We start from the raw sequence: 27767 nt of genomic DNA, 5'->3' as shown, positions 1-27767 counted from the left end.
GAGGAGAGAGAGAGATTAATTATCCAAAACCACATACTTGAGTTGTGACAGAGTCAAGATGTGAACCTAATCCTGCCTGTCTTCAAAGCCTGTGCTCTTTGCATGGTGCTTGGCAGTCTCTCCTCAGTAAAGTTGGAATGGATGATCTCTAAAATCCTTTAAAACTTGAAAACATTTCCAGACCCTACACAGCTGGATGCAGCGCCCTCTGAGATGCAGTCAGGATATTCTGTTCTGTGCTTAGATCTGTCCCTTAGCACACACACCCTGTTTTGTATTGTTAGCTTATATATATATTTACCTTTCCCTTGCATACTACTCATTTACCATTGGCCCAAAGTTTGGGACCCAGTTTTATTCGATGAAAGGATGACCATAAAAATGCTTGTTTTGAGAAGATTATTATTGACTACATTAAAGTCTGTAAATGTGGCAAAGTTAATGTGATTTAAACAACAACAAAAAAACCCAGGTGGCACGTGAGTGGCTTGGTCTGTTAAGCATCTGTCTTCGACTCAGTTCATGATCCCACGGTCCTGGGATCGAGTCCCGCATCGGGCTCCCTGGTCGGCGGGGATCCTGCTTCTCCCTCTCCCACTCCCCCTGCTTGTGTTTCCTCTATTGCTGTGTCTCTCTCTGTCAAATAAATAAATAAAATCTTTAAAAACAACAACAACAACAAAACACCCAACAACTGTTTTTTTTTACATTTTAAATACGATATCGGAGGAGGTGGATGGAATAATCTTGGGAAAGTTTGTAAAATTATAATTTCCATTAAAGGTAAATATTCATAATAAGAAATAGTATAGAGTAAGAAATAAAAAAGGAACATGAACAACCCTTGCTTTCACTACGAAAGTGATAATGCACACATCTTGTTTATAATATCTCAGAAGCAAAGCATCAGCCATAGGATAACAATGGTAAAGATCATAGCTACTTGTCAATGTTCCATTTCATTCTTATGTCAGTTGCCTTATAACTGAAAGCTTCCTATAGTAGATATATTGAAATCCAGGCTGAAGGCCTCTTTTTAAGATCTTTGAAGCAAAAAACCAAAAACCACTGTTTTTTTTTTTTTTTTTTTTTTCAAAATAATTATAGAAATCTGTAAGGTAAGAATATGTATAGTATTGGCAGGGTAAGGTAGAATATCAGTTACTTTATTCCATCATGTAATAAATAATGGTGTTCCTTATATAATTTTAATTGACTCTAACCTCTCAGGGTATTATGTAGCAGTAAAGGGTAGGTAGCTAAATTTTATCAAAGTTTGATTAAATTTGTTCTTAATGAAAAAGACCAATTCATAGATGTTTATAAGTTGGCTAACCCAACAAATACTCCTTTAATGAATTGGAATGATGCCACTAATACCTTTGATGAGGGAATCTGCCTTTTCTCTTTTGTTCAATAAGAGTGATGGACACTGGGGAGGGTATATGTTGTAATGAGCCCTGGGTATTATGTAAGACTGATGAATCCCAGACCTGTACCGCTGAAACAAATAATACATTATATGTTCATTAAAAAAAAAAAAGTGTCACTGAAAAAAGCTTTAGTTGTACATTTAGATTAATTTAAGTTAGTTTTTATTCATTATATTTTTAGTTCATTTAACAAATATTGCTGTCTTGCTATGTGCTATGTTCTGGAGATAGAATGGTAGCAAGTAGAGTAGACAGGTTTCTGCCCTTTTAAAGCTTACGGTATATTAGAGCCCCTTTCATTAGGCAGAATTTTTAAAGGCAGGACAACTAATGATTTTTAGATTCTTCAAGTGGAGCACCAGTTGAGAACAACAATATTTCCACTAAAAAAATTAAAATAAAGTCTAGGGGTGCCTGGGTGGCTCAGTGGGTTAAAGCCTCTGCCTTCGGCTTAGGTCATGATCCCAAGGTTCTGGGATCAAGCCCTGCATCGGGCTCTCTGCTCAGCAGGAAGCCTGCTTCCTTCTCTCTCTCTACCCACCACTCTGTCTATTTGTGATCTCTGTCTGTCAAATAAATAAATAAAACCTTTAAAAAGTAAAATAAAATAAAATAAAGTCTAATCCAAATTATAATACTGATAGTCTAACACCAATTGCTGAAGGGAAAAAACAAACAAACAAACAAAACCCTGAAAAGATTGGCTGTTGCTTTGTAACAAAGAATTAAATTTGTGGCAAATTTTTGAAGGAAGAAACATAATCCCCAGTTTACTTTTAGTGTCTCAAAATTCTAGGCCTTTCCCCTTCTTCTTGAGTAAGTTTACTCTTACCTTTCCTTTTTTTGGATAATAACGCCTAGCAATTTACTTTGATTTTGATCATTTAATTTCAAGCCATGTATCTATTTCATTTGAGTGGAATAAAACAATATTGGGGAAATGTCAGCTTCCACAGATTTTTTTATTATTATTTTTAAATGTGTTCAAGATCATTTTCAATTTGAGTCATCCTGATGAGGATTTTCCTTATGCATAGAATTGCACGGTATCAGTCAATCAAGGGCTTTTCTCTGTTCTCATGAAGTTTACTTTATTTATTTAACAAGTTGTGATGGGATGTTTGCTTTGTCCTAGGCATTACTCTGTAGATGCTGGGCATCCAGCATTGAACAAAACAAACTAGTATTCTGCTATCCTAAAGCATATACTCTATGGAAGAGTCAATAACTAAATGACTATGTTGATAAAATACAGCATGTGGTGTTAACTACTATAAACTGAATAAAAATTAAATGATGTGGCCGAAAATGAGATTGTGGCTTCCTTAATTTCATTGTTCAAGAGAGACCCGTCTGAGGAGTTGACATCTAAATTACTATGTGGTTGGATCTGATAATTTACTATCTTTTCCGTTTAAATGTAAGGTCTCTGAAGCAGAGACATTTTTGTCTGGCCTAGACACTGTGGTATCCCCAACACCTAGAATAGTGTGAGGAACGTAGAACAAACTCTTTGGATATATGCAAAAGGAATGAAAGAGAAAAATCCATCATTTGAGGCGGTTCTCTACCAGGGGAAATTTGGCATTGTCTGGAAACATTTTGGGTTATTACCACGAGGTGGGAACTGCTACTAGCATCTAGCCAGAGATACTGCTCAGCACAGTCCCCAGTAAAGGAACTGTCTAATCCAAAATATCAACAGTGCCAAGACTGAGAAATCTTGATCTAGGACAAGACTTTCCCATGGGAAACAATTGGAGTGCAAAGACTCTAATATGGGAACAACTTTTTAAAAATGCTCTTGAACACATTTAAACTTTGTGTATTGGTAGTGGAAGAACTCAAAGGAGGCCAGGTGACTGAAGCACTTTTACAAAAGAGAAATGGAAGAGATGATGCCAGAGAAGATGAGAGCTAGATCATTCAGGGTTTTGTTAAGGTAGGGAGTTTGGATTTTATTCTCTGTGCAGTGTAAGCTAAGAAATGATTTTAAACAGGTGTGTGACATGATCTGATTTACTTTTCTAAATGGATCCCTCTGACTCTGAGAAACAAACTGAGGGTTTGGGAGGGGAGAGGGATTGGGGGTTGGGTGAGCCTGGTGCTGGGTATTAAGGAGGGTACGTATTGCATGGAGCACTGGGTGTGGTGCATAAACAATGAATGTTGGAACACTGAAAAGAAAAAAAGTAAAATAAAATAGAAAAAAAAGTAAATGGATCCCTCTGAACTTTTGCTTGGAGAATAGCTTCTAGTAGGAGGAGAAGTTGAAGCAGGGAGAATGGGTAGAAAACAATTGTAATAGTGAAGGCAAGAGATTATGATGGCCTGGATTAAGAGATTGTACTGGAAATAAAGACTCATGGACTAATTTCTATGTTTGAGAGTTGATAGGATTCCCAATGAATTAGATATGAAAAATGAGGAAGATGAAAGAATATAACAATATATGGATAGTGATATCTCTTACCAAGGGGGTATAACTAAAACTGGTTCCCTTCCTTCATGACTTGTGTCACATTACACTAAGGAATGTTCTGACCTGTACTTCTGTGGAACATACAGGACTACAGCAACCACTCAAACAATTACCATGACTAGAGTTATCGGGCAGTAGGAAGAACTGAAACAGAAGATGTTTGCCTCTTACCTCAATAATCCCTAATTCCAAGGGGATGGAAGCAGGACTAGCATAGATTAAAACACTTAAGAGTGCAAACAAATGAAACATGGGAATAAATTACTATCAGTGGCACACACAAACATGAACTCATATCACTAGCTATCTGAATCTCTTGAACTAGACCATAGATACAAGCTTGTGCCCCCATAGTGTTTGATACTTGTATGATTCTCAAAAATCTAAACCTGAGTGAAGAAACAGTAGCTCCTCTTTTTGTTTGGGAGTCTTCTGGGTTTTCCAGTGATGTTGTTTATACACACAACACACACACACACACACACACACACACACACACACTTAAAGTCATAGATTATTTTGTGACTCTTAACTAGTTTCTCTAGTATTCATAGACCACTTACTGTACCTTCCCCATGCACTGGAAGAGAATTATTATGAACACCATGATGATTTAGAGATGAAGCTGTAGAGCTTATTCCATCTTAATTTAGTACTTTTATAAAAGTGGGGAAATTTTCTTTTGCAAAACTTAAGTTCCTTGGCTCAACTCTTAAGCCTAAACCAGAACTTTAGCGTAACTCATGTAAGATAATACATCTCCCCATTTCTCTTAGCTATATGGCATTCCTAAACCTGAAAGTAGTTTAAAGGGAAGTGATTTAGTCATTAAAATTTTAGATAATTTGCTATATGCCAGGTCTTCTAGTAGGTAATGAGGGTATAAGAGTTGGTAATTTACAATTGTTGCAGTCACAGCTATCTCTGCTAACTTTAGGAAACAAATGTGAAAATAACTTTTAAATCATTATAATGATTAAATATTATAATAAAGATATCTACTGTGTGAGTTTCAAAAGAAGGGAACAACTGTTATTAGTCAGAGTCAGTATATGAGTCTTAAAGAATAAGACACATGACCTGGAACATGAAGAATGAATGTTTAGAGAGGGGATGGCCAAGGTAAGACACTTATGAAGGATGGTGTCCTTTGTGGAGGATGGTAGAAAATTCATTATGACTAGAATTTAGGATGAACAAAGGAAGTGAGAGGTTGGATCATAATTAGAAGGACCTTATTCATTTTTTTTTTTTAATTTATTTGACAGACAGAGATCACAAGTAGGCAGAGAGGCAGGCAGAGAGAGAGGAAGGGAAGCAGGCTCCCTGCAGAGCAGACAGCCTGATGCGGGGCTCGATCCCAGAACCCTGGGATCACGACCTAAGCCGAAGGCTTTAACCCACTGAGCCACCCAGGCGCCCCGACCTTATTCATTCTTAAGAATGAATTGACATATTATCCAAAGACAATGAGGAAAAAGTGGAGGTGTTTAAATAGTAGTTACATGAGAAGATTTGTTTTTCTAGGAAGATAATTTTGGTGCTAGTTTGAAGATAGACTTGTAGAGACAAAAATTAGTGACAGGAAGTTCTATTAAAGGCTCCAGGGGTGCCTCAGTGGCTCAGTCCATTGAGTGTCCAATTCCTGATCTCAGCTCAGGTCTTGATCTTAGGGTGTGAGTTCAGGCCCCAGGTTGCTACAACAATTCGTGAAAAGATAAGAAATGTCTGTGGAGATGAGGAAGGAAGACTGGAACAAGAGCTCTCCCTACATACTCTAAAATAGCATTTGAGTGGCACCTGGGTGTTTCAGTTGTTAAAACAGCATTTATGTTATGGTGTCCTTTTTGTAAAGGAAATTGTTGTGGCTTGAATTGTAACCCTCTAAATATTCATATGTTGTTCAAGTTCTAACATCTAATACCTCAGAATATGACTGTACTTGGAAATAAGGTCTGTATAGACGTAGTTAAGTTAAAATGAGGCCATTAGGGTGAACCCTAATTCAATATGACTGCTGTCTTTATAAGAAGAGGAAACGACATGAAGACACAGGAAGAAGATGGCCATCTACAAGCCAAGGAGAAATGTTTGGAACAGCTCCTTCTCTCATAACCCTCAGAAGGAACAACCTGCTGACAACTTAGTCTTGGACTTCTAGTCAATAAATATAAATTTCTGCTGTTTAAGCCACCCAATCTGTGGTACTTTGTTACAGCAGCTCTGGTAGACAAGTATAGAAGTATTCTGATATATGCTTGAATCTACAGTTATAAGAGTATGATAATAATAATTGCAGTTATTATTACTCTGAAGGAACAGTATTCAGAGATCTTTCACTGTATACCCTTTTGTTATCACTGGTTATTTACTCATGTGAACATAATAATATTGCAGAAATACATTTGACTAATTAAAATTAAAACTGCCACAAAGCTATTTTGAGAAAAAAATTATCACGATTTGTTGATATAATGCATACAGGAGGATGGGTAGTTGAGAAGAGAATTGAGGATGATGTTAATATTTCTAACCTAGAATGTTGGTTGAGTGATAATTCTTTAAAAAAACGGGGAAAAGGCAGAGCCCCACCTTATACATGTTGAATTTTAAAACCGAGATCTGCATTCAGAGATACCTGTTCTGCATCTATAAGTAAGTGACTAGGGCTGGAGGACAAACTCAGGGTTGGCATAAACCTTAATATTTCATTGACTTTGAGACAGTATTCATTGTAAGACTCAGAGAGTTTAAAATATACAAAATGTGTATCTGAGAATCATTGAAATATAAATAAGTGAAGACAAAAGGATTTTGTTAATCTTTCATATACTGAATGTCAAAATGATATTTGCTTATACTCATCAACAAACAAATATATTTCTTTACACATTGGTATTACACCAGTTATGTAAATGAATAATGTCACCTTAAACTTCTAAGTTATATTTCCACATATTATACATGAAATATATTTTTCTAAGTATGTAAATAATAATGCAATTTAGAAAATTTTCTTTAAAAGTATGAAAATGTTAAAATGGCTTATAATTCCATCACCTGGAAATAACCACTATTAATACATAGATGAGTTTTTCTAGTCTTTTTGTCTATAAATATAGATATGTGCATACATTGAGATTTTTGTACAAATATTTTCTTTCTTTTTTTAAATTGAGGTATAACTGACAAGCAATATTGTATTCGTTTCAGGGGTACAATATAATGATTCAATATTTGTGTATATTGTGAAATAATCACAATAAGTCTGATTAACATCCATCACCATACATAGTTCCAAATTTTTTTTCTTGTGATGAGAACTTTTAAGACCTACTTTCTTAGCAACTTTCAAATATGCAGGTACAGTATTATGACTATAGTCACCACACTGTACATGACACCCCCATGACTGATTTATTTTATGACTGAAGGTTTGTATGCTTTGACCCCTTTCACCCCTTCCATGCACCCCTTATTCCTACCTCTAGCAACTACCTAATCTGTTCCTGAATTTATTAGGTTGGATTTTTGTTTCTCTCTCTTTTTTTTTTTTTTTCAGATACCACATATAATTGAGATCATATCGTGTTTGTCTTTGTCTGACTTATTTCACTTAGTATAGTGCCTGTAAGGTTTATTTGTATTGTCACAAATGGCAAGATTTTATTCTTTTTTAACACTGAATAATATTCCTGTGTCTGTGTGTGTGTGTGTGTGTGTGTGTGTGTGTGTGTGCGTTTACTGTATCTTCTTTATCCATTCGTCCATCAATGGACATAGGCTGTTTTTATATCATGGCTATTGTAAAAAATGCTGCTATATATGGGGGCTCATATATCTTTTCGAGTCAGTGTGTTTGTTTTTCTTTGAATAAATACCCAGAAGTGAAATTGCTGGATCATATGATAGTTCTGTTTTTTAATTTTTTGAAAAACATTCATACTATTTTCCATAATAGCTGCACCAATTTACATTCCCACCAACAGTGCACAAAAGTCCCCTTTTCTCCACATTCTTGCCGATGATTGTAATTTCTTTTTAGTTAATAGTGATTCTATCAGATACGAGGTGAGATCTCATTGCGGTTTTAAATTGCCTTACCCTGATGATTAGTGATGCTGAGAATCCCTTCATGTACCTGCTGGCCTTCTATATGTCTTCTTTGGAAAAATATTTATATTCTCTGCCCTTTTTTTTTAATTGGATTGGATTTTATCTATTTGTTTTATTTTGTTTTTTTAACTATTGAGTTGTATGAGTTCTTTATTTATGTTGGATATAAACTTTTTATCAGATATATAATTTTCTCACATTCAGTAGGTTTCCTTTTTACAAATGTTTATTTCTACCCAGTTGTTTCACCTAGTTTTATATTATGAACAAGTTTCCATACCATTAAATGTTCTTAAAAAATAGGTTTTTCATGGGTGCAAAATACCCTACAATCTGGATGTTCCATAATTATTTGATTATTCCCATTTGACATTGAGATTATTTCTAATATTTCACTTAAAACATTTTTATTTTTTTAACAATAATCTTTTCTTAAAGATACTACATATTTATTTGACAGAGAGAGACAGAGTGAGAGAGGGAACACAAGCTGGGGGAGCAGGAGAGGGAGACGCAGGTTTCCCGCTGAGCAGGGAGCAGGATACGGGGCTCAATCCCATGACCCTGGGATTATGACCTGAGCCAAAGGCAGATGCCTAACGTGTGAGCCACCCAGGCACCCCTAAAACATTTTTAAATACTTACCTTCATTTCTTGTAGTTTTCTTCATCTAGGTTTTTTGTTTGTTTTTGTTTGTTTTTTAGAGAGGGAGGAAGAAGGGAAAGGGAGAGAGAGAATCTTAAGGAGGCCCCACGCCCAGCACAGAGTCTGATGCCGGGCTCAATCCCGATTCCCTGAGATCATGACCTAAACCAAAATCAAGAGTTGGATGCTTCCCTGACTGAGCCACCCAGATGCCTCTGGGCTAGATTTTTAAACATGAAAATATCCCTTGGGGTGCCTGGGTGGCTCAGTGGGTTAAGTCTCTGCCTTTGGCTCAGGTTATGATCTCAGGGTCCTGGGATCGAGCCCCGAATAGGGCTCTCTGCTTGGCAGGGAGCCTGCTTCCTCCTCTCTCTCTCTCTGCCTGCCTCTCCGCCTACTTGTGATCTCTCTCTGTCAAATAAATAAATAAAATCTTTTTTTAAAAAAATGAAATTATCCCTGGAAGATAATGAGGATTATAAGGCCTGATGTGTATTACTTTTCTAAGTAGGTATTCCTACAAATGTGTTTTCCAATGATGTGTGGAGATATACATTGTACCATCATTTTAATATTTTATTTAAAAAACTCCCCATATATATATTATTTTTAGAATTCTAATTGCAACAATCATATTGTTGTTATTCTTACAATAAGTGTTCTTCTCAGTGGAATCCAAATATCTAAAGTGTAATGAGTTATTAGTAGTAATTTATTGGGCACCTGCCCTAAATAATGCTAGGTATTCATAATAAAGAATAAAATGCATGATTCTTGACTTCTATTCACTCATAATTTCTTTTTTAGATATTTATTCTCTAGCCTATCTGAATTATATTAGAAACTTTATTTCCATCCCCAAATGGGCCTGTGAAAATTATAAGCCACTAACTATAGCTACAACTTCCTAAAAAGCACATGCTTTTTCAACATAAATTTTTGGAGAGAAATATAGTGGGATGGGGAAGGGTGACTGAGTTTATAACAGATCCTTCTATCTAATTACATATACAGGTGGCAAATGCATTATTAAAATAGTGCTTAGTGTCTTATATTAAAAGTGAAAATTGTAATTAAAAAGTATGTTCTCTCCTGCTGTGAGTACTTTACCATAGGGGTCTTGTCTATCTGGTGAATCTTAAAAGAACAATTAAAAGTGATATTGTTCCTGTTTCAGTGAACAGTTCACATTTTTGATGTATCAAATAAGTATTTTAACCTGACAAAGAAGGTTCATAGCATGTTTTAAAACCCTGAGCATTTTTTTTTTAATTGTAAATGACTGCTGTGACTTCTTTTCCAAGTCTTGAATTTAACTATAATCTTTGGTGTCTATAATGTGATCTCTTAGTTTTTCAACCATATTTCATTATTTCATGATAGCCCGAATTTATACCCTCAATCTTGAATATTTTCCCTGCTATTTATATCCTATTTTTGAAGAAAGCCTCTGAGTGGCATATGAGAAAATGTCTAAAATTTGATTGGCTAGATTTTTTCCCATTTTTAATATAGAATTCCTTGGTTCTAATTCTTCAAGATTCTTTTTTTGAGAAAAGGAGAATCATATTACTGATAATAATAACTTGATCTCCTAGTAATTATGGTTATTAAATATTCATATTTTTGTCTTGCCTCTTTAATTTGATTTAAAAAACTACTTAGAGCAAGAAGCTGTGCTCTAGGCTTCTTTTTATTTTCATCAGATCCCAGCATAGAACACTAAAATAGTAGATGCTCACCCAACCATTTTTTGATTTACTTGTGAAAATTAAAAACTATAGATTATTACTTGACATACATAAAAAACAGTCAAAATATTTGTTCATTCTGATATTTTATAAAAGGGAAATAGCCATCACTTCTCACTGTGGAGTTAAAAAAATCTGAAAGAAAGTAAGCATGTATTTGTGTGTTAACCTTCTATTTAGAATAGTTCTCTGTACAACAGAATCATTGTCATTGAATAATCACTCTCTTCTCACTTCCCTTTTCTTGTGTTTTATTGCCATGTTATTTTCAGGGACTCCCGAAAGCCTAGCTGAGAAGGAGAGGCAGCTCATGGGTATGATCAATCAGCTGACCAGTCTGCGGGAACAGCTACTGGCTGCCCACGATGAGCAGAAGAAACTAGCTGCTTCTCAGATTGAGAAACAGCGACAGCAAATGGAGTTGGCCAAACAGCAACAAGAACAGGTGAGTAGGAGCTGGGACACAAACTTCTTAGACATCATTTTGCCTGCTCTTTATAGGATACTCTCTTAGGCACACAGAGATCAATAAAAACCTTTCTTCCCACCTCATATAAATAAATAAAAGAGAAAGATACAAAGGAAGCAGACACTTTGATCTGCAAAAGCTTATCAACTACTTTAGTGGTATGTAACATGGAAGTCATTATAACCAAGGTGAAGTTCTGCTAGGTCATGAGAGAAGCACCAAATAGTATCATGGTGTGTCAGGAGAGCCTTTCCAGTCAGAGATACCATGAAAGATTTCATTCAACAGGGGCTTGGTATGAGCTTTGAAGAATAAGTAGGATTCAACAAGTGAAGTAAATTAATGATGGCCCAGGAAGTTTAGTTAGATGTCTATTAAATTAAATTCAATAAGGAGTGAGAATCTAAACTAGATAGTTTAGAATCTAAACTAAAGGACCACAGAAAAAGAGAAGAAAAGAATAAACAAGTGGGAAAATTATGATTAGTTGAATTCTTTGAGTGAGCAAAAGAATGAGGAAAGATGTTGAGCCTGGGTGTTGGGTAAAGTCAGGAGGAGGGCAAATTTGGAAAAGCAGGTGGTTTTCAGTAGTGTTTAATTAGAGCTCTTGGGAGGTTATCCAACTGGAGGTATATAAAAAAACAGCTAGAAATACCAATTGACGGTTTGGAAAAGAGAGCTGAACTAAATTTCTTAGTTTATTTACATAGAGAGGGTAGTTTAAACCATGGGGGTAGATAAGTTTCATTCATTTATTCAACAAATAATCAAATGCTTCTTATGTGCCAGGCATGGTGCTAACTTCTGAGGCTATATCAATTAACCAGAAAGATAAACCCCCTAAATTCTAGAGGAAAGAAAGAGGGGATTAACAAAGGAAAAGAGAAATGAATGAAATGATTTTAGACAGTGATAAGTTATTTGATGAAATGTAATTAGATTTATTTAATAAATATTGATGGGTATGGCAAGGCAATGTTTCTTAGATTGGGTGGTTCGATCTGGCAATTGAGCTCAGCTCTAAATGATATACAAGAGGTAGCCATATTAATATCTGGAACCAGAGTGTTTCATGCAAGGGGATGGCAGGTTTGTAAGCCCTAAATTAGAATAATGGTGATATCATTACAAAATGGAATGGAACTAAGGGTAGATCTTGGGAGATACCTGGTAGAGAAAGGAAAATGAACAATTCCGGAATAACAAAGCTACCAGATTTGTCATTTAGTTTCTCATTGTTGGCCTTTTAAGACTGGCTTCTGTGGAGCTTTAGTAGTAGAAATGAGGTGTAAGAATGGACAAGTGTGTAGTAGGAAAATGGAGGCAATGTATATGAACTATTACTTAGAAGTAGTAGCAAAGAGAAGAGAAGAAAGAGGGTGTCATAGGGTGAATTTATATATATACATGGTACATCTTTTCTGGGGCTAACTCCCTTTTGTCATCCCATATTGTGGGCTCTGTCCATTCATCCTCCCAAGTGGAAGAAGGCCATTATTTAATCAAGGGTATTTGTGTGTCCACACATCCCTACAAAATCTTAGCAGTTTTCAAAATGCAAACTAGCAGAGTTGAAAGAAGAAATATGCATATTACATTTGAAGAGACCCCCCTTTCAGTTTACTCTTCCCTACTTGAAGTGAAAGGTGATGCTCTCATGTTTAATGAAATACCTCATCATTTTCCTTAAAGATATATTTGTCCTGTTCTTGAATATGGCCCATATTTCTCTTGCTTTACCCCCATGATAAAAATTCAGAATGCTCACCTGTGACAGTCTAGAAAAACACTACTCTTTTCTTGTTCATAACTCTCAATGCTTTCAAACATACGAATTCAAGAAAATTTTAGGAGCTTCTGAAACTGTAGGTCAGATAGGGATATTTCTTTGTAGAGAATCACTACTTTGGTGGGTCTAAGGGCATATTTGTCCTAAAAATTCTGAGCAATCACTAATAGAGCAAAGTCCTCTTTCTTTTCTTTCATATCCTGGCCCCACATATCATCAAAGGATTCTAGAACTTTTCACTTTTTGACATTATCCTTGGAATTTTAGAAATCATTAGGTTCTTCCAGAATTTCTCTCTTGTGTTGAAAGATGCTAAGCAATGATGCCTACAAAGCCTGAGAGAAAATCCTTTCTGAAAGGCTTCAGGTCAGGTTTCTAGAGCCTATTTTACTCCCCTGCATCTTCCCTACCATGCAGTGCTGGCACGCATAATCACCACTCTTGTGGTCACTGATCTTTTTATCGGGACACAGGGAAATGTCTGAAGGGCATTTAATAACTTACTCCTTAAGATTCAGGTTAGGTATATCTTCTCCTGAGAACTGCTCTTCTGACCCTCCTCCTAAAACTCCCTACTTATTGTAGGGTGTCCCTACTCTGTGGACTCTAATATTCCCATTACAGCCCTTAGAGATGTTAATGAACTTGTGCATTGACCAGCCTTTCCACTGGACTCTGAGCTCCATTCTACATTTTTTTCGTTCAATAAGTATCTATTGAGCACCAGTTTGATGCCAGGTTGTATTCTAGTTACTGGGATAGGGCAAAAAATAACAGACAAAAATCCCCAATGTATTGAATTCTAATTAGGAAAAGGTAGTAAACAGGCAAGTACTATATATAGTAATATATATATAGTAGATGTTGATACGGGATATAAATAAAGGAGAGAATTGGGGATGATGGTGCCAGTTAGAGAAATAGGCTCTTTTAAAACAGGTGTTCAGGGAGGACCTCAATGACAGGGTGACATCTGAATAGAGACTTGCAGGAGGGGAGGGAGTGAGCAGTCAGTTATCTAGGAATAGAATGTTCCAGATGGAGGGGGAAGGAAGTGTGAAGACCCAGAGGCAGGTACATCCTTGGGAGATAAGAGCATCCTTAGTGTCTTCAAGAGACAAGAGAGGAGAGTAGCAAGAGTGGAGAAACAAAGGGAGGAACAGGAGAAGGTGAAACCAGAGAAATAGCAGGAGGCCAAATCATACAGGGTCTTTTAGGCATCGTATGGACACCAGCTTCTGCTTTGAGTGAGACAGAAGGTTTTGAAAAGATGAATAAAATGACACAACTTATATTTTCAAAGGATCTTTCTAGATACTGGTATATTATAGGTTGTAGGGAGCAAAGGCAGAAGCAGAAAGAAAAATAGGAGACTATTAAAATAACCCAGCAAGAGTGAACAGTGGCTTGGAACAGGAGGAATACGTAGGGTTATGAAGTGGTCATTTTCTTGATAAATATTTAAGGTGCTGATAAAAACATTTAAGTATCAGCTGAAATATTGATATGTGGGAGGAAAGGGCCACATTTAAGGAAAAGAGTGATATTCCTTTTCCTACCATCTTCTTTCTGTTTTTCTTTAGGGAAAAAAATGTATATATTTTTTAAAATTTTTTTTTAAAAGATTTTATTTATTTATTTGACAGACAGAGATCACAAGTAGGCAGAGAGGCAGGCAGAGAGAGAGGAGGAAGCAGGCTCCCTGCTGAGCAGAGAGCCCCGATGCAGGGCGGGGGTGGGGGGGGTGCTCGATCCCAGGAGCCTGGGATCATGACCTGAGCTGAAGGCAGAGGCTTTAACCCTCTGAGCCACCCAGGTGCCCTGAAAAAATGGATTTTTAAAAACCCTGTCCCTAAGATAAAAAAGAAAGCATGAATATAACCCTAATTGAGTTTAGTTTTGAACTTGTTGAATATGAAGTTCCTTTGAGAATGTCATTAGAAAAATGGGTCTGAAGCTGAAAGCAAAGGCAGAGGCTAGAGAAACAAATTCATAAGTACTTGGCATTCATTCAGGAGTTAGGGATACAACTAAGACATTGAATGGCTAGACAGAGCAGTTGAAGGTAACTGAGAAGGAGCAGATGGAGGGTGGAGCAAACCCAGCAAAATGTGCTGTCATGGAAGCCAAGGAAGAAAGTTCACGATCAAGGGAGAGAACTTGAATGTTGAATTTGGATGAAAGGACAAAAGGTGAAATCTAGAAAACATGTTAGAATTTTAAAAATTAGGGGTGCCTGGGTAGCTCGGTCAGGTAAGCCTCTGACTCTTGATTTCAGCTCAGGTCATGAACTCAGGGTCATGAGATCAAGCCCTGCGTCCAGCTGCATGCTCAGCATAGAGTGTGTTTGGGATTCTCTCCTTCCCTCTCCCTCTGCCCTGTCTCCCCACTCTCTCCCACCAAAATAAGTAAATAAGCCTTAAAAAAAAGTTTAAAAATGACACGGGCGACTTTTATTATGAATCATTTTAGTGGAGAATGGGAGCAGAAACCATATGGAGTGCACTGAGGAGTTGGCTGTTCAGAAGTTTGTGGAAGGCAGAAATGAGGGCAGTATTTACGAAGAAAAAACAAAGCAAAACAAAACAAATACTGAAACCTCCCTGAGGAATACAGCCTCTCACAATGTAATACTCCACACCACCCTGAACTCCCAGGTCACAACATCCCCAAGTTGAGGCAATAGTTTCTTTTATAGAAAAGAGCTAAAAATGCCAAAAGCCGTACCTTCTTAACGTATTGCCGGGAAGGAAGAGGGATTTCCGACCCACTAGCGTTTCATATTGGATTGGATCACTGTTGGAGTGTCTTAGGCTCCATTTGTTTTAGACCAAAAGAAACTGTTCCGAAAACTAAATATCTTGTTTGATCCTACTTACAGATGAATTGCTGGTACTGTAGGGGCACAGGCACATCTATTTTCATCATCTTAATCAGTGTCAAATCAAACTTGGAGCAAGAGAACATTGGTAATTTCCCCCTGGGACTACAATATACTTTTAAATTTTTCATGTGCAATTTCTCCACAGATTGCAAGACAACAGCAGCAGCTTCTTCAGCAACAACACAAAATCAATTTGCTTCAGCAACAGATCCAGGTCAGAAATCATTTCATGCATATTTCCAATTAGAAAAAAATCTATTTTCCATCTATCATCTATCTATCTATCTATCTATCATCATCTATCTATCTATCTATATTCTGTTTCTAATTTTTAGATGACCTAACTGGAATAACCTCCAAAGTAAAAATTACTTTGGATTTACTTAATTTCTGTCATGTTACCTCCTCTGCCATGAGAATCTTGCAAATGGTGACTGGCATGGGCCCTACTGTCAGGAAGCTTCGGTCTGAGCAAGCTGACAGTCATTTTCATCCTCTACCAAAAGGAAATTATTGCCGGGAAATGTTAGAAAGGTTTCATTTTCTCTATTCTTTAATGTTTAAAATGTGACTGTGAGTGATCTCAGTGAGGGATGTACAGGGGAACCAAAGCAAAAAGGCACAGCAAGTTTTATTAGAGAATAGTGGCAGAGAGAATGTTTAACTCTATGTTCAAGAGCCACAAGTGAGAAGGGTTGAGGTTAGGGAAGGTAATGATTTGGTGTTCAAGTAGAACTTCACCCTTCATGTTGCCTGGAGAGACCAAGAGTCAGGGCTCTATAACCTGCCTCTTTTGCTTAAATGGAAATATGTGATGCTGGGGAACATCAGTGAAGATGGAAGAAAGCAGCTATATTGGTAATAAAAGGAAAAAGTAGATTGTCAGGGTTGTCCTGTCCTCACCACTTGCATGAATTTTGACAAAAAATTTTCCCTTCTGAAAATTCCCTTTCCGAAAGTACCTATTTCAAAAGAGTATTTATGAGGACTTAATGAAATCATGGATGGGGTATCAAGGCACACAGCAGGTGCTCAATACATACTTGCCATTACCAGCAAGAGAAGGAATCTAATTCATAGAGCTATGAATCCACCCTACATAAAATTGTCTTCTCAAAGCAGATGTTTGAGAGGAAAAATTTGTCCTTCTTTTGAAATTCTATCTTGGGAATCCAGTGTATTTTTTAAGTGTAAATATCATGAATGACAGAAGCAAACATGTCTACATTATTTCATTTGTGTATTTAATCATGTTTACACTTCATTGCCAGCAAAGTTTATCCCATTTTACCTAATTGGGTCAGGGTTACTTAATTTCTTTACCGTGAATTATATAATCCAATCATTCTTGGTCCACCTGACATTTTAGTGAGCTAGTCATACATAGCTTCAGGGAGACAAAGAAACATCAGTGAGATGATCCAACCAGGATTCTTTGCCTTCCTTCACTATAATTATAAGCATCAAATCCTAATGTGGTTATTCAGTTTAATGGTTTAAAACTGTTCATTGGTGGGTACCTGGGTGGCTCAATCAGTTGAGTATTGGACTCTTGATTTAGGCTCAGGTCTTGATCTCACCATTGTGGGTTTGAGCCCAGCGCCGGCCTCTATGCTTGGCATGGAACCTACTTAAAAAAAAGTACAAAAACTGTTTGTTGAATGTCATGTTCAGTCTAAGTATGCTGAATTTGAATAAAGTCTTAATTGATGGTACCAGTTTATCTATATTTAAAATGTTTTTAATGATTGAAAACCAAAGATAATAAAGCAGTTTTATATATATATATATATATATATATATATATATATATATGCAGTTATATATATATTTAATTAATAATATATATATTTAATCTGAGAAGTAGGAAGTGTTTCAAGCAAAAATTAAGTACTGAACAAGACTGGCAATCTGTAAAGAATTCATTTACACAGCTTCTAGTATATTCATTAACTAAAAGCATTCTTCTAAAATATACTTTATAAATTGTTAATTTGGGGCAGTCTTACAAGTACTTAATAGTTACAAAAGTCACAATATATTTAAATTAGTCCATTGAGAGATTGTTCAAACAGTTATGGGAAGGACCACTATAGGGACATGTATAGAAATAGAAGATTAAAAATGTGGAACAGGTCCATTTTTTTTTGCTCATGGAAATCCTTGCCACATTATTTTTTGAGAATGTTTTCTCTCCTTTTTCTTCTTTCCACTTCCTCCTTTCCTGTGGTAGCACCTGAAAAGGAAGAAGGGTAAAAATCAAATCTGCCATGGTAGAAGGCAAATCAAATTTATAACAAACAGTATTATAAAACTTATTTTTGTCAATGCACACAAAATCAATGCTTACATGAGGATTTACAATAAAATAAATTCAGTTGGTATCTGGAATTACCTACCTAGTATATTTTGAATTTGATTTACGTCCTTTATCTTACTTAAATATGAAGCTTAAAGACCTTGTAGAAATAAACATACAAACCTATATTGTTCACCCTGATTGCATTTTCTTACATTTTATACCATTGTCTCTTTGAGCTTTAGAAAACAATGCATTCCATTTCCTTTATTGGTAGAATAGTGGACTGCAGTGTTACTAGATCCACAATTAAGGCTGACTTTAAGCTTTTGGTTTCAATTATAAATACACACTTGGCCCAAATGTTGGGAAATGGTAGACAGATCTGCTAGATGGATTAGATTGACAAGGTAAGAGAGCAGGACAGATTTTCACACTTGATGGCTGGGTTATTAAATGACAGGAGGATGATATTCCCCAACATTTCCCTCATTCTTTTACTGAGATCTCTTTAAAGGAGAGGTTAATTTAGACATCTTTACTACATTTGAAGTATATGTCATTCGATTTAAAAGTGTATGAACAGGCTTGTGCCTGTATGTGTATACATAAACATTTACATATTCTAATGACCCAAGTTACTTAAAATTTCTCTTGGCCTTTATTTCTATCTTCTTTCAACTACAGATGAATAAAATGGTAGTAGGTTTTACTCTGTAGTTATATATTCAAAGAGAAAATGCCATAATAATTAGCGAATTCACCAATTTTATTCAATCACTTCAAGATCAATTCTTTACAAACTGCTTTTCTCTCTTTAAAAAGCAAACTTAACTCTAATTGCATGATTCTAATTGGATTGAAACTGAATCTATATTACTTCTTTGTAATGACTTTATGTAGAGTTATAGTCTTCTTCTACATTGGTTCACGTAACTCATTAGGAATAAAAGAAGAAATAACAAAAGTTTTTCTTCTTCTTTGTAAATCAGAAATCAGTTAATTTTACAAGTAAAATCATGTCATAATACCAGAAAATATCTCATCTTCCCCCAAGAACTTGTCAGTTTCTTTATAAGACTCTCAATTTTAACAACAGTAAGAAGTTTGCCTTCTTTTTCTCCCATTCAACAGTGTTTTCCTTTAATATTTTTCTTTAATGTCCTTTAAAAAAGAAAATATTTTTGCATTCTTGCTTACTCTACCTAGCTAACTCTTAATGTACATTAAATGTGAGGTGAAATTTATAAATATTTCAGAGGAAAATACCTTTAGGTTTTTTAAAAGATAACCTTTTTTTTTCTTTTAATCTTTTGCTTATGCTACAGTGCCCATCTTTTAGCAATTTTATTTTTTGACTAATCTCCTTTTTACATTAAATCAACCTGTTTCTAATGGGGATTGTCAGGTGGTTTATGTTTCCAATAATGATCCTAAACCAACGGTTCATCTTGACCTCATTCACTGTTACCAAAACCTTTAAAGTAAATGAATGAGTGACCTCTACTCAGCTTCCATTATGGCAACAAACTGAATGTCCCTGGAGACTCAAGTTCCCTTTTATCTTGAAGCTTTGTATGGGACAGGGTTTCTATAGCTATGGAAGTGAGTGGGGGAAGCATGTCCTAGTTTAAAAAATTTTTTTTACCCTTTTTCAGTAATACTTATTGGAATTTCAGGTTCTTATTAGCATCTGATAGGATCAGTCCAATAACATGCTCTAGTATGAAATCCACTTCAGATATTTTTAGGGAAATTTTTAAAGATGTTTTACTTCTTTTAAAATGTGTATTTGTCATGATTCCCATACGGAAAGTTCAGTGTTTGAATTTTCTTAAGAGACTCCACAAATCTGTTGCATTCTCCCTTCTGACAAACTTTAACAATTGTTTGTTGTTCGTTGTGTTCTCTTGGCAGCAAAGATTTGGTATTTAACAATCCCCTGTCATTGTTTCCAACTCATAAGGTATATATTTGCAAGACTAGTAGTAGCTTTGGGTCACTGGTTCTGTCTGGAGCTAAGGGTACAGCAAAGGACATATCACTGTTCTTTTGTATTCTTAACTGGCTAGTGTACATTCCATGGAATATAGGGAAGAACTTGACTCTTCAGGTGGTATAGGACCAATTTTAACTGTATGAAATACAGTTTTAATTGTGTTGAATGATTAAAAATAAAGGTAGAGAGCAGGTTCTCTGGAATTAGACATACCTGAATTCAGTCTCTGCATGTTCACGCCTCATCTGCTGTGTGATCTTAGGAAAATTGCTTAATCCCTCTGGTTTCATTATTCTCAACCATTAAATGGGATTTTAATAACTGACACTGGGTTAGTTTGAGGATTAAATGGAATCATACCTGACATGTAGTGAGCACACAATGCTGAAAATTTTTGTCTAGGTCATTAGGAGAGAAAATCTTGCTCCTTCTGTATGTCTGATGATGAGCAATTTAATGAGTATTGCCAGCAAGAGGAGAATTTCTAGGAAAAAAGGAATATAATCCACATGGCAGTAGTCACTGAAAACTGTAAGTTCAGTGTTCCAACAATTCATATGATTTTAGAACTACAGGGGATTTTTAGAAAGCCTTTATTTAGACCTATCTCTCATTTTGACATTTGTAAACTGAAACCAAGTAAGGTTAGAAGATTTTCCCAATGTCACAGAAGTTGTTACTTGTAGAACAATGGCTGGCTTCCAAGTTTCCCAAGTCTTGGCCCAGTTCATTTTTATTTCACCGACATTCTACCATTTAAGGCTTAATGGCCCGAAGTTTTAAAATGAGTTTTCTTTCCCTAGGAACTTATTCCTACAAAATAAAAATACAACTTGACTTATATACAATTGAATGATTAAGTTGCAGTCATGGGCTCAACCAATTTGTGATAAAGGTTTCATTTTATTGGAGCCGAAGTTCTCTGAGCTCATTAAGAGTTTTGGTAATTCTTGATAAATTATTACGCAGAACAAAATCCATTGAAATATTGTATTGAAAACATAATAACGTGAAAGGTGAAATAATAGTACCTGACTGACCTGCTGATTTATGATTTCTTTCTCTGAGTGTGGTAAGTTGGAAGCATTTTACCCCCCTCAACAAGACTCCACACACATACATGAGGACAAAGAGATTGCAAAGTAACCTTGTCTCTTTAGGAGACTGGAAATGCCAAGAATAAACACCATGCAATTAAGGTAGCATTTCAACCCGAGAAGGAAATGCATTAACTCCTTGAGCTCTGACTAATGTTTTGCTGTAGGCGATAAAATGTACGACAACTGGACAGGATACAGTTCCAGGCTTTCAGATAGAGTACTGGAGGAGAAAATACGGAGATACAAAGAAGTAGCTTGTAGGGTGACTTCCTGCTCTTTCTTGTACTTTATGGAAGTAGAAGATCCATTTGAGAAGATAGGTTACCTCCCCTAGTAGATCGGGGGTGCTACCTGCAGCTCTCTGTCTTTTTATTCAGAGAGAGCCACTTTAAAATCCTTTAAGCATTTTTGTACATCTCCTGGCAATTACCTAATGATGGAATTTTAGTCATTCATAGTATTTCACTGTCTAGATAAGCCTGTCTCCAGAGGAAAAGGTACAGGTTAATTAATATGCATATGTAGTTTAATTTTTACTGATATAACACATGTCACATGGCTAAGTGTACAAGAGAGTAGGGAAAGCGTCTCTCCAGAGCTAAATCCTCTAGGTGCTCCTCTGTGTACTGTGCCCACTCCTTTTACTCAGAAGGAGCCACTTTAAAATCTTTGAATTTTCATTTTTAATACCTTCTTAGTATTTATTTCTGTATATAAGAATAAAATAACAATGCCATTTCTGACTCTTCATCTTTAAATATCATAACTTAGAAATGAAGATTGGCTGAATTGTTCTATCTACATCCTGGCACCCTCTCCTTATTTCCCTCCCTCACCTTACAGTGTAGTTACATAAGTCATTTAAATTCTTCCGGTAGGTTCTTCTAAGCTTTAAATAGTTTACTTACACCTTTTTTCTTTTTCAGTCAATTATAAATAGTCTCTTCACACTTGCCTTGTTGGATGACGATGGATTCCCTTGTTCTCTGATCCTCATTTGCCAAATTCTGTTACCTGTATGTCTGCTGGAAATACATAATAATACATGTGTTTGTGTATGTATGTATACACACATATCTGTTGTGCTTTACCTAATGGTTAATCTTGAAAGTTGAAAATTTTTTAAAAAAAAGTGCTTACATTAAAATACAAATCGATGTTTTGTTTTTTGGAGAGTTTTAAAGAGATATTCCTTATTTCCTTTTTGTGTGGTTTTGTGCTTTCCGATTGCCTTTTCTTTTTTTTTTTTTTTCCCCCGCTCTTGTTACTCATGTGATTTGCCTTATAACTTCATAAATTCTCAAGAATAAATCAAATCTCCAGAACACCTCTTTTCTTGATACCTGCTTCCTAGCCATCTGCCCTGCTTTCATTTAGATCAGTTGGTCCAGCCAACATTCTGGGATGTCCATTTATAATTCTCCAGAGTTGGAATCCCTGTTTCCTATATTGTCCTCCTTGGTTTATCTCCTTATTTTGTTCTAGAACCACATCAAGAAACTTCCTGAAAGAAAAGGAACAGTGTGGGTTGCAGGATATAAAGTGTCTGGGATAAAAACGTTCTACATATATGTATATGTAATAATATTCTATTTAAGCTCTACTTGATTGTTTGACTGCCAATGAAATTCTAAGCTCGAAATCATTTTCCTTATATTTCAAATCCATTGATTCATCATCTTCTAACATCGACAAGAAATATGATATTGATCTGACTTTTGTTGGTGGTGGTGACCAATATTCTTCCTTTCTGAAATTTTTTAGTATCTCCTAGTTACTGTGACATTTCACTAGAATGTATACAGATATTTTTTCATTTATTATTTTGTAAATTCCACAAATCTTTCAGTCTTAAGAGTTGTGGATTTTTTGCTCTGAAAAATTCTCTTGGGTTTTTTTTTTTCTTCCATTTTATCTCCTTATTTTCTAGTTCTTTCTGCATCTCCTGCAACACAGATATTTTATTTTTCTGAACTAATAAATATGTTTCTTATTATTCATATTTTTGCCTCTCTCTCTTGATTCTTCTTCCTAGGAGATTGCCTGAAATTTATCTTCTGAACTATTTAATTGAATCTTTATTTGAGAAATAATCTTTTTAATTTCCATAAACTTCCTCTTGCTCCCTGATAATTCTGTTTTCAAGTTATCCAATTCTTGTTTAATCCTGTTCTTGTCACTTCTCATTGAATTGAAACTTGAGGGTGTTTTTAAAAAGTTAAATTCTCATTTTCTTAAATCTTCTTTTCCTCCATTTTTCACCTGCTTGCTTATCTTGATGTTTCTCTTTCAGCTTAGAGTTCCGCTCAAATTTTAAAAATTCATTAGTTACCCAATCAGATTTAAAAGCAATATAAGAAAAACTAGATTGGGAGCTGTGACTATGAATGATGTTTATCAACAGGGAGCACTGCTTTAGTGAGAACAAGAAGCGGGCCGTGTATTACATGTATGGATACAGAAGTCTTTGTTCTGGAATTCTAGTGTTCATGCGAACTATCTTAAGTTTTCCCAGACTCCTCAATTTCTGTTGAGGGAGTGTGATGTAGCTGAGATAGGGGTGAACTGATGGAACCACTTTCAACTAATATGACTGTTTGCAAACCAGGTCTCACTCCTATTCTCTCTTGTACCTGGACTGTCAAGTCCCAAGACTTTCTGGTGGTTCTGAGGGTGACTTAATCCCCATTTGTGCTTAACTCCTTTCATGTGAACTCTAGTTTGTTTCACATGCTTTGAGTCAACATTCAACAATTTCCATCTTCCAAAACTCTAGTCAAATTTCTCGCCTGTGTAAATCTCTTATTCTTTACTGCTTTATGTGATACAGGATTTTAAATTTGTCCCTTTTTATAATTTTAATGGTATCTCAGGAAAGAATGCAATAAATGCTCACAATCAGTCTGTCACCCTGAGGTAGAAGTCAGGACATCATTTTAAAAAATCATTCTTTCCTTCCATCCTTCCTTCTTTCCCTCTCTCCCTCTCTCCCTCCCTCCCTCTGTCTCTTTCTCTCTAAAATATTTATTTATTATTCTTTAATTTATTTTTCCATATTTAAACACAGTAACCAGTATGTGGGAATGAAGGAGTCCTTGTAAAGACAATGAGTTAGGGCAGAAAGGAACAGCTTGAGGCTCCTAAACCAAACTTCACAGTTCTAAGAGTTGTAAATGTATATTTTCTAGTTTCCTTGGTGTTTCCAAGGAACACAGATATGGGGAATATCACCATCCTTTTTCTCTTTTTGATAGATTAATCAAATAATAAGAGTTTATATTTATGTAGAATTTTAAACTCTGACCCTGATATTTTAAACTCTTTAATATCATTACTGAGACCCTAGTTTAAGTCACTGTATTTGATGACTATGCTAAAGTAATTTTAACAACAGCATTTGGAAGCTGTAATCTGGTTCTGGAATGCATTCATCCTGACTTGGGCTTTTCACTAAAAACAAACAATGCATTTCATGGAAGGAGATGTTTTTTCCTCATCTTTTATGTGGAATCTCAAATAAGCCTCCTTATTGTTTTCCTTTTTCTATCTTATTTCTGTGCCATTTATGTGTGCTTCTTACTCTGATCTTCGCAGTGTGATTTCTGAAGTGAAGTCTGGGTTCATTTGATCCAGTATGGCCATTATGGAATCACTGAGACTGGCCCAGAAAGCAGACTGACAACAGTCTTTCCCATGACTTTACAACCTTTTCCCAAACAACATTACCTGTGGAAAAAGTTGAACACTGTTTCTTACTGCTCTGTACTCCATATCTTATCAGTTAACAAAACAGGGCCCATCAGGGCTTAGATAAAACCCTGGGAATGTAATTACCAAATAGTGGGAAACAAAACTAAACAAAGCAAGTTAACAACAACAGATGGAAATATAGGCCAGAAGTCAAAATGTTGCCTAAAATGAATCTATTTTACTTTACCTTAGTTTACACATTTATTAATGTGGCAAAATAATTGCTGTAGCAGGGAGTTGCTCACAAAACCTTTAGAAAGAATTTCTATCTCCTGTTTTTTAATAGAGTTGACAAATAGGAAAAAAAATTAGATGCCAATGAAATTAACAGAGTGTTAACATAAAATTAATTATTCTATGTAGAGTAGTTACATCATGAGTCAAGACTTACATTCCAGGCACTCCTAGCACATGGCAAATTTGGTTCATTTCTCTAGTTGGAGGACCAATTCCTACTCAAAAGCTGTTAAGTTTTTTAAAATTTTATTTTGTTTAAATTCAGTTAATTAACATATAGTGTGTCATTAGTTTAAGTATTAGAGTTTGGTGATTCATTAGTTGTGTGTAATACCCAGTGCTCATTACATCAAGTGCCCTCCTTAATGTCCATCACCCAGCTACCCCATCCCCCTACCTACCTCCCCTTCAGCAACCCTCACTTTGTTTCCTATGATTAAGAGTCTCTTATGGGGGTGCCTGGGTGGCTCAGCGGGTTAAAGCCTCTGCCTTCAGCTCAGTTCATGACCCCAGGGTCCTGGGATCGAGCCCCATATCGGGCTCTCTGCTCAGCGGGTAGCCTGCTTCCTCCTCTCTCTCTGCCTGCCTCTCTGCCTACTTGTGATCTCTATTAAATAAATAAATAAAATCTTTAAAAAAGAAAAAAGTATTGAAAAAAAAGTCTCTTATGGTTTGTCTCCTCTCTGATTTCGTCTTATTTTATTTCCCCTTCCCTTCCCCTATTATCCTCTGTTTTGTTTCTTACATTCCACATATGAGTGAAATCATATAATTGACTTTCTCTAATTGACTTATTTCAAAAAGCTGATAAGTTTTTATGTAACTTATTGACAAAAAGAACCTGACTTTTTACTTTATTTGTGTGGGGGGCACTCTGTTTTTCTTTAGGAAAAAAAAAAGACTAACAGTCAAATAAAAGAAGAAAGGAATGCAAATAGAACTCTGAAGATACCTTTATGAAGCTAGTTTTCCCTTGAAGGAGAAGCAGACAGAAAAACTAGAAAGGCTTCTTCTGCAATGAGTATTCTAGAAGTGGTAAATTCTCAGTCACAGGGCAGCATTTGATAAAGTTGATTACTCCTACTTTCGTGTAACACTCTTCAGTTGGCCTCCAAAAGACCACAATCTGCTTTAGGGGAAAAAAAGGCAAAAAAAAAAAAAAGCAAAAACAAAAAGCTCTCTATTCTCCATCTTCAGTTTCTTTTGGTGGCTTCTTCTGCATCCTTCAAAAGCTAACTAGCTGTAATTCTCTGTCATCTGACTTACTACTTAAGTGAGGTCATCTAATCTTTTTAGGTACTATTTTAAAGATAATAGTTGAAAATGTATCTTTTCATCCTTGATCTCTCTCTTAAACCTCAGAGTCAAATATACAACTGCCTACTCAGCCTATTTAAATACATAACTAGTAAGCACCCGAATTTCACATTTTGAAAGCAGAACCTTTAATTATGTTTCCAAAACTCATTATTTCCCAGTTTATCCAACTATGAGTATGAGACCATATGCCTAGTTGCTGTCACCAAAACCTAGGAACTATCCTTAAATCCTTTCATTCTTTGATACCTCACAATTAATCCATCAGCCTTGGTTTTTATCCTCAATCTATCAACTGACCAACTTCTCTTACCATTACTCACCATCATTTCTCACCGAGGCTCCTATAGCAGCCGCCTCATCACACTGGTAATCCAACTTCCTCTGTTATCCCTGTAAGTAGACATTTCACATAGCTTCTAGTGTGATCTTTTAAATTTAATTATGCTGTAACCATGCTCAAAATCGTGTCATTTAAAATAAATTCACTCTCCTTATGTTAGTCTATTGGGCTGTACTTGAATGCCAACCTCTCGAACTGTCTGTCTCATTCCTTCTGCCCTAGAAACCTGTCCTTCCTGGTTTCAGGGAATATGCCAAAAATGCTCTAGCATCAGTACATTTTTTATTTGTCTTTCTCAAGGCCTGGAATGCTTTCTTTAGGTGATCCATAACTCAGACCCTCATTTCATTCAGGTCCTTCTTGGGTGTGGGGACAGGGCATCTCAGACAACCCAATCTGAGATAATCCTGTATCCCCTAGTCATCTCTGATCACTTGTCCTGCTTACTTTTCTTCAGAGCCCTTATCACTCCCTTATATGTACCTATATGCTGTGCACCATACTGCTACCACAATACACACCTGGCAATAAGTTCTGTGGAGTCCAAGATTTGATCTGTCTTGCTCACTTCTATACCCAAAGTACATGTAATAGTTCTTGGCATATAATAAGAACTTTAAAATATTTATTGAATAGATGAATGAATAAAATGTGGGCACATTACTCACTCTGTAGTATATGTAATTAATAGGTAGGATGATGATTTTCTCAAGGGGTTGGACTAGATGTTTATAACCGTCAAAAATAACCAACATTTCCTAGTGCTACATACGGTCTGCAAAATCATTTTGTACTTTGTATTATACTGGTGAGAAGGGGCAGGCCATTGCTCATTAAGTACCTGGCACTTTGCAGAGGTCATTTCATATAATTATCACAAGAATTCAGATAGGTTATGACATTATCTCCATTTTATAGACAGTGGAACTGAGGAGTGTGTGTGTGTGAGAGAGAGAGAGAGAGAGAGAGAAAGAATTTGAGATCCTGACAGTTGAGTACTATGTAAACTTAAAAGGCACCTTCTTTCTCTCTCTCCTTATTAGAGTAGGAATGAGTGATTTAATTCAGATAATCCCAAGAAAATAAAAGTAATTGATCTTATCAAACTGAGTTAAACCTATTAAACTGGCAAATGTGGCAGGGTTTTCTAAAA

At 35.8% G+C, this 27767-nt stretch overlaps 1 protein-coding gene across 1 annotated transcript in view; it reads left to right on the top strand.

Moving 5' to 3' along the window:
- The window catches only part of LOC111159969 (SRY-box 5), a 521422-nt gene that overhangs the window by 311977 nt on the left and 181678 nt on the right, over positions 1 to 27767 (top strand). The window contains exons 5-6 of the mRNA XM_022522689.1: positions 10700 to 10872; positions 15715 to 15783. Coding sequence (XP_022378397.1) covers positions 10700 to 10872; positions 15715 to 15783 — 242 coding nt within the window. The remainder of the gene's footprint in view (positions 1 to 10699; positions 10873 to 15714; positions 15784 to 27767) is intronic.

The sequence above is a fragment of the Enhydra lutris genome, unplaced genomic scaffold (genome assembly GCF_002288905.1).
Source record: "Enhydra lutris kenyoni isolate GAN:26980312 unplaced genomic scaffold, ASM228890v2 scaffoldscaffold72, whole genome shotgun sequence".
Lineage (NCBI taxonomy): Eukaryota > Metazoa > Chordata > Mammalia > Carnivora > Mustelidae > Enhydra > Enhydra lutris.
The sequence above is the reverse complement of the archived record's forward strand: the minus strand, read 5'-3'. Positions and strand labels throughout refer to the sequence as shown.